Raw genomic sequence first — 8756 nt, forward strand, 5'->3', positions numbered from 1 at the left:
GCAAGTAGGACACTTCAAATGCGACCTTCGAATGCGACCTTCTTTCACAGAAATTCGAAGGATGCATGAGATGTATCCTTTGCTACTACAGATAACCCACAATTCTTTGCGTCGCCGTAAACAACTGTCGTTAATTTGAAAAATGCCGGCACCGGCAGATGTACACACAAGCTAAGATGTAGTGTTTATCATTTAAATCGGTAAAAACGGATAAGGTTGTTCTTAATATCCTCCTATTTTTTTCTCTAACAGATATGCTGCAGCTCTTGAAACATTGAATAAAATAAAACAAGTAAAAGCATTTTTTTTTTCAAATTACTTTACAAATTTAAAAATAATTTCCCTTCATTTAAGTAGTGTGAGAGTGCAACGATGCTCTAAATTTGTTTGCATAGTAACATGATAAATCCTGTTTCATTTTCCAACTGTCCTTTTTTTCTTTCCTCCCGTCCTACGAAGGCCGTCTCGTTTTTGTTCTAAGTTAAGGACACTTCGTATACACGTCCTACAGAGGATGCAACCTCTGGAGGATTCAACCTCCGGAGGGCGCAGCCTTACAAATGAGACACAGCTAATGTTAGTTTAAATGTTAAACCTAGATAAATGTGCGGTATTAGGCGCATATACAATAGTTTGTGCAGAGAGTGGAAGATAAAACCGCTTTGCAGAACATGAGGCTTGCATTTTTTTCAGTGGAAGCATTTTAAAATGATCAGTCTTTTTTACTCACAAAGGTAAAAGTAATGCATCATTCGGAAGTGTAGAGTGTACTTTTATTTGTGTGCACTCAACAAAGCGTATAAAATAGTTTTAAATTATTACTTATTCAACTAATAGAAAACAAAAACTCTTTCATTATTTAATCAGCAAATATGCATTTCTCTCTAAGTAATTCAAATTAGTCTCACTCTTTCCGCCCTGACACATTGATTGTTATTTATTTGTGTTATTTATTTATCTTTGTGGCAAGTTTCAGCATATTGTGTGCTTGAACGCGGATCTGTTCCAGCTGCGCTGCCGTCAAAGGCAGTCTCGAAAGTGAAAGCGAAAGTGAAGTCTCCTGTTGTTTCCACCAGCGCAGCATTTTTTTCTTCACCATAACTGATGGATGTCTACAATTTAAAAATAAGGAAAAGTCTAAAACAGATAAAACCGATGCCCGGTCGGTTCGCCAGTCAATTGATTTGAATGAGAAATTCAAAGCGGGTTAGCAAATCATTTTTGATTTCAGGAACAGCCAGTCATTTGGTTTAAATGAGAAGTTTAAAGCGTGTTCGCGAATCATTATTCAGATAGGGACTTTGGAGCGCAATCGCAAATAATTTAAGACCTTTGGAGGGGCTGGGCGAATCTTTTGATTCAAATCGAAACTTCAGAGCAGGTTCGCAAATCTTTTGATTCAGATCGAAACTTTGCCTTAGTGAATTTAATTATTTGATACGGTTCGCAAATGATTATTCAAATCCTGACTTTTTTTGGAGCACGAATGATTTGATTCAGAACGGGCAAATCTTTTTATAAGAGTTTTTTTGTTTTTATCAAGCAGTAGAAAAGATCAAGTCATTAAGGCAGTGCAACAAAAACAAAACAAAGAAAAGAAAGCAGGCTATACACAAATACAAGACATTTGAAAGATAAGAGTGTTTGACAAGTGAGATCTCTGTTTGAAATGTTTAGTATGCAGTATCTATAGGAACCCTGGGGTTAAACTCATTTTATTTCAGTTAGTTGCCAGTGAAACTTTTGTAATTGTTATTTTAGATCAGTTTTTTTAATTCATTCAATTGTTAATAGTTTTTGTCATTTTGTTATGTCCTTTTGTCATTCTTATTAGGTTTTATATTTTTATATATAGGTTTACATTTTTTTAAATTTCAGTATAGTTTTAATAGTTTTAGGATATCAACACATTTTATGTAGATGCCAAGGGAACATTTCCAATTTGTATTAGTTTTTTATCTAATATTTTATTTTAGCTTCATTTCTGTTTTAATTTTAGTTTTGTTTAAGTTTTACTCCTTTCTATTAGTATATATACAGTATATATATATATGTGACCCTGGACCACAAAACCAGTCTTAAGTCGCTGGGGTATATTTGTAGCAATAGCCAAAAATACATTGTATGGGTCAAAATTATTGATTTTTCTTTTATGCCAAAAATCATTAGGAAATTAAGTAAAGATCATGTTCCATGAAGATTTTTTGTAAAATTCCTACTGTAAATATATCAAAATGTAATTTTTGATTAGTAATATGCATTGTTAAGAACCTAATTTGGACAACTTTAAAGGTGATTTTCTCAGTATTTAGATTTTTTTGCACCCTTAGATTCCAGATTTTCAAATAGATGTATTTCAGCCAAATATTGTCCTATCCTAACAAACCATACAGCAATAGAAAGCTTATTTACTGAGCTTTCATATTATATATACATCTCAGTTTTGTCAAATTTAACCTTATGACTGGTTTTGTGGTCCAGGGTCACATATATATAATTGTAATTGTTCCCTGTTATTTTGGTACTTACTTAATATCAGTGATTTGCCATCATTTCTAATTTCTGTTTAAGTTTTTAAAGTTGAGTTGTTTCATCTAATATTTGTGTTTTATTTGATTTCGATTAACATTCTACTATCTGATGTGGACTTTTCAGATGAGGATGTTTGACAAAAACCAGGACGGCCGTTTGGATCTGAACGATTTGGCAAGGTGAAGCTGATCTCGTTAGTCATGTGACTCTCTGGAGCAGTGATTGTGATTGGTCAATGGGATGTGATAGATCTCAGTCAGCTGTAGTTCATGTCTCTGTGTGTTATTGATTATTTGGTGATGATCCGATACTAATCGAATGTTTCTGCTCACAGGATCCTGGCGCTGAAGGAGAACTTCCTGCTGAAGTTTGAGATGGAGGCGAGTGAGCTGTCAAATATAGACTAGTTTCAGCTGGTTTAGAGCTGGTTTTATACAGTATGTTGCTGGGAATTGTGGGTGGTGTGACGGTATAATGACAGGTTTGTGTAGGGCATGTCCAACAGATCAGAGGAGTCTTGAAATAACCCGTAATCAGAGCCCTGTAGTTGATGTACCAGTGCTGCTGGTTAACTGCTGAGTGTGTGTTTGTTCAGGCCTGCAGTCAGGAAGACCGACGGAGAGACTTTGAGAAGATCTTCGCTCACTATGACGTGGTAAGCGAGTGTGAGAGTGTCATTGAGATACTGGGACAGTTTTATTAATACTTTGAATTTGTTTTAGTCATTTTTATTAGTTTTTCATGCCTTGGTAGCTAGCTGAAATAAAATATAAAAAATATACTCTACCAGTCAAAGGTTTTTGAACAGTAAGATTTTAAAGTTTTTTTTTTTAAAAAGTCTCTTTTTTCTATGCATTTATTTTTTCCAAAGCACAGCAAAAGCAGTAAAATTTTGAAATATTTTTACTATTTAAAATAACTGTTTTCTATTTGAATATATTTTAAAATGTATTATATTTCTGTGATCAAAGCTGAATTTTCAGCATCATTACTGCAGACTTCAGTGTCACATGATCCTTCAGAAATCATTCTAATATGCTGATTAGCTGCTCAACAAACATTTATTATTATTATGTTAAAAAACAGCTAAGTAGAATCTTTCAGGTTGCTTTGATGAATAGAAAGTTCAGAAGAACCGCATTTATCTGAAATAGAAATCTTTTTTAATTATAAATGTCTTTTATCATCACTTTTGATTAATTTAAAGCATAATTGCTAATTAGAAGTATAAATTAATATATATATATATATATATATATATATATATATATATATACTGACTCTAAGCTTTTGAATGGTATAGTGTGTAAAGTTTTTGAAGTTTTAGTGTGTAAAAGCTTTTTATTTTAGATAAATGATCAATTCTATTCATCAAAGAATCCTAAAAATTGTACTCAACTGTTTTAAATTAATACTAACCATAATAAATGTTTCAGCATATTAGAATGATTTCTGGAGGATCATGTGACACTGAAGACTGCAGTAATGATGCTGAAAATACAGCTTTGATCACAGAAATTAATTACATTTTAAAATATATTCAAATAGAAAACAGTTATTTGAAATAGTAAAAATATTTCAAAATTTGACTGTTTTTGCTGTCCTTTGGATCAAACAAATGCAGGCTTGGTGAGCAGAAAAGACGTCTTTAAAAAAAAAAAAATCTTACTGTTCAAAACATTTGATTGGTAGAGTATATTTTATTTTTTAAAAAAAATTGTTTTTAATGGATTTAGTTGTAGTTAACTATAATAACCCTGTGTGTGTGTGTGTGTGTGTGTGTGTGTGTGTGTGTGTGTGTGTGTGTGTGTGTGTGTGTGTGTGTGTGTGTGTGTGTGTGTGTGTGTGTGTGTGTGTGTGTGTCAGAGTAACACCGGTGCTCTGGAGGGCGCGGAGGTTGATGGTTTTGTCAAAGACATGATGGAGCTGGTAAAGGTAAAAACATGATTATTTCACAGCTTTCCAATTAAAGGGGTAGTTCACTTCCAGAATAAAACTCACACATAATGTACTCACCCCCTTGTCATCCAAGATGTCTTTCTTTCTTCAGTCGTAATAAAAATGTTTTTTTGAGGAGAACATTTCAGGTTTTCTCTCCATATAGTGGACTTCTATGGTGCCCTGAGTTTGAACTTCCAAAATGCAGTTTAAATGCAGCTTCAAAAGACTCTAAACGATCCCAGCCGAGGAAGAAGAGTCTTATCTAGCGAAACAATGTTATTTTCTAAAAAAAAATAATTACAATTTCTATACTTTTTTAAGCTCAAATGCTCATCTAGTCTAGCTCTGCCTGAACTCTGTGTATTCCGGTTCAAGACAGTTAGGGTATGTCTAAAAACTCCCATCTCATTTTCTCCTCCAACTTCATAATCGTCCTCCATCGCTGCAGAAGAACAGACCCAGTGTTCACAAAGTAAACGTGCAAAGAAGATCAAAAGCCCTTTACAAAAAAGGTAAAACAGCGATGTAGGATGATTTTGAAATTGGAGGAGAAAATGAGATGGGAGGTTTTTTTTTTTTCACATACCCTAACTGTCTTGAACCGGAAGGAAGCACGAGGCACAAACTAAACCAGCAGAAGACAAACCTGTTTTAAATCCAGTCGTGTCGATGGAGAAAGACGTAACACTGTGTTGCAATTACAACTATGCTGTTCTATGACATTAGCCATGTATTTTACACCATTTACTTTTATGGATTTTATTAAGAAACCACAAGAAACAGGCGAAGACTGACAGTCGATGTTTAGAAATTATTATTTCAAGAAATGTAAAGCATTTTGGCTGGTTTATTTGTCTGGTGTTCTGTGTGAGTTGTGTGTGGAGGGAGGGGAGTGTTTTTCTGAATGTGTTTCATCTATTTGTCCACATTGTTTTGAACTACTGTACAGATGTGTGTTGCGATCAGGGCTGTTCCAGACGTGGTTGCGATGTGTTCATTGTCAAACTCCAAAATTCAATTATTTTTAATTCTTAAAAAAACAAAATTATTTTATTTTAAAAAGTTAATAATTTTATTTTACTGACAACATATTTTAGTTTGTTGTGTATATTTTTTCATTCGACCAGATAACATTTGAAGCTGTCATATGGTAATGTTACAACGTGCCCCTCAGATGTTACAATGTACCCCACCTACGGGGCATGTTGTCACGTTTCACTTCCTTTCTTTTGAGGTAAAAACGAAAAACGTATACACTGTAAATATAAAACGAAGCGACATGTTTGTACTAGACAAGTGTGAAATTAATGTGGATAAAAATTATAAATTTAAAAAGTGTTAGGATGTAGCTTGCGCTCCTCTACTCATTTTCAGACGTTCTTGGCCTGTGGTTGTTAAAACAGCTTTTATTTTTAGCCAATCAGATGTGAGTTTTCACTCCAGCTAATCTTTCACATGTTCAATGCTTTGACTCTAGAAGCACAACTTTATTCATCTGCTGCAGATTTTGAGTCAGAGTGGCTATGCTTACATGCAACCAAATGATCTGTTTGTAATCAGATTGACGGCTCAATCAGACTGAACAGCCTTCATGTAACACCGGTTCCGACTGAGATGGATTGGAATGAAATTTCAAGATTAAAGGGGGTGGTTTATTTTTTTTTAATACAGCTGAGAGTGCATGTAAACACTCGATCAGATTGAAAACTGAATCTGAAAGGACTCTTTTGGACTATTCTGACCAGATAGAGTCAGGGGCTCTTATTTTACTTCACTCTCTGAAAGTTTTTTGAGTTTAGGAAGAATTTCATTGATATTATACAAATGTTTTACAAAGATATCAACAGTTCTATTATTCTGAATACAGGAACCTCTAAAAGATTTGGAGTTCATCGTGGTGTTATTAGTTGCTTGAACTTCTCTCTAGTCAAATGTTAAACAATCAAAGCATTTTGGGATAAAAAAAAAATTTGATAAAGAAGTGAACATTTCTCAATTGGCAGATGACACTGCATTATTTTTTCAAATGTAAAAATCAAGTAAAAACAGTCTTGGATTGTATTTCCAAATTTACTAAATCTTCTGGTCTAAAGCTTAATCTTCTTAAATGTGACATTTTATTCATAAACGATTCTATAGAATTATCAATTGAAAATATACCAGTAAGAGACTCTTGGAAAATGTATTTCTACACTGCAAAAAAAAAATGCTTTTCTTGTGCCCCGCGCTACTCTACTAATGTGAATCACAGAGCCAGACAAGATGAACAATTGAGGTTAAAATGTATATAAATAGTCCAAAAATAGAAAATAACCGATGGTTTCGCTAGATAAGACTCTTCTTCCTCAGCTGGGATAGTTTAGAGTCCTTTGAAGCTGCATTTAATCTTTGTGCGTCAAAAAAAAAAGTCCAAAAACGACAAAAATGTCCATGTCCAAAAACAGTCATAAAAATATGATTTATTAATATTTTTTTTCCACTTTCATTGATTGTTTAACCAGCATCTGTTCTATCCATAGATACCAAACATTCATTATTTTTCAGAATTGTAACCCTTTAAATGCTGGTTTGTTTGCATAATGGCAGGTGTTTTTTTTATGAAAAATGAAAAATAGTAGTAATTTCTATATACTAAATGCTAAGCAGATTTTTTTTCTTTGCTTATTAGATTCTTGGGTGTGTCACTGAAGAACAACATTCATTTTGAGGCATTTATATGTTTATGTAGTGTTAGATATTTTTTTTAAATGTATATGCCAAATTTGAAAAAAAAAAAAAAGCACAATCTAGTAAAAAATGGTAACATTTGAAGCCTTGCTGATAGAACAAATGCCTATTAGCAAATATTAGATAATTTTATAGTCAAATGGCCCTGAGTTAAAAAATAGCAGTTTTAATGGGTTTCAATGTGGACATTTTTGTCCTTAAGGTCCTGACTGTGATTTTTTGTACAGAGGGTAAAATTGATTTTTTTGAAGGAAATGAGGGTGAAATATTAAAATTTCAATAAAAATAAACACCCGAGCCAAAATTTACGCAGTTGACATTAACACAGACACACTTATAACAAAAAAACAAAACTGAAATGGACAAAACAAATCTCATGGGCACCATAGAAGTCCACTAAATGGAGAGAAATCCTGAAATGTTTTCCTCAAGAAACATTTTTTCTACAGCTGAAGAAAGAGAGACATAAACATCTTGGATCTGTAAATTTTTGTTCTGGAAGTGACCTTCTCATTTAATAACCCCAGTCAGGACTGGTTAGTTAGTAGTTTGTTTGTGTTTTTCAGCCCAGTCTCAGCGGCTCGGACCTGGACAAGTTCAAGCAGGTTCTGCTGGGTCACTGTGACATCAACAGAGACGGAAAGATCCAGAAGAACGAGCTAGCGCTGTGTCTGGGGCTCAAACTCAATCCCTGAATCCCTGAACTTGTGTGTGTGTGCTGACAGTAATTAGTGGTCAGTAGTGTGTGTGTTTGTCATTAGTGTCTGTCACTCACACACTCCACTACATCACTGTGTGTGTGTGTGTGTGTGTGTGTGTGTGTGTGTGTGTGTGTGTGTGTGTGTGTGTGTGTGTGTGTGTGTGTGTGTGTCAGGCGATCATTAATCAGGCGGATCAGTGATTATTAGTCATTAAAGGTCAAACTCAATCTCCTCCATCAGCTCATGATCTCAAACGGATGAAATACGGATCAAATCAAGACCTCTAAGGACTACTCTGCAGTGAATGGGTGCCGTCAGAATGAGCGTCCAAACGGCTGATAGAAGCATCAGAATAATCCACAAATAGTCCATTAGTTAACATCTTGAGAAGACAAAAGATGAAACAAATCCTCGAATACCAGTTTGTAATCCATAATGCTTCCTCCAGTAAAAAAGTGATCTTGTCTAGTGCATTTTTATTAATAAATATTCACGTATGAAGCGTTAAATGTATGTTTGTTTGTAATTGGTTTTATGCATGAATCCATTTTAATGTGAATGAATAGTGTAAAAACGTACCCTCCCTTTGTTTAATTTGATCTAGTTATTTCTTTGTTCTCAGTTTATTATCCTGAAGTGCATAAATTTGTTCTAATTGAGCTTTGTTTCTGTTATTTGCAATGGTAACATTTGTATTTCAATAATATATGTATTTGCATGATCTGAATTGCTATTATATAAGAATAGTTGTGCTCAGTAAGATTATCATCAACACTGAGATCTCTTTAAGCTGTCGAATAGTTTCAACACATTTAAAGGCCAGAAAATATGAATATCACTTAATAATTTTGCTTT

The 8756-nt window shown here is 33.8% G+C and overlaps 1 protein-coding gene across 1 annotated transcript in view; it reads left to right on the forward strand.

Annotated features, from left to right (window-relative positions):
* The window catches only part of LOC141289441 (secretagogin-like), a 16259-nt gene extending 7503 nt beyond the window's left edge, over nt 1-8756 (forward strand). The window contains exons 6-10 of the mRNA XM_073821536.1: nt 2656-2711; nt 2867-2912; nt 3128-3187; nt 4399-4467; nt 7767-8756. Of these exons, the coding sequence (XP_073677637.1) occupies nt 2656-2711; nt 2867-2912; nt 3128-3187; nt 4399-4467; nt 7767-7895 (360 nt within the window). The 3' untranslated portion in view covers nt 7896-8756. The remainder of the gene's footprint in view (nt 1-2655; nt 2712-2866; nt 2913-3127; nt 3188-4398; nt 4468-7766) is intronic.

Source organism: Garra rufa, chromosome 17, assembly GCF_049309525.1.
Source record: "Garra rufa chromosome 17, GarRuf1.0, whole genome shotgun sequence".
Classification (NCBI taxonomy): Eukaryota; Metazoa; Chordata; class Actinopteri; order Cypriniformes; family Cyprinidae; genus Garra; species Garra rufa.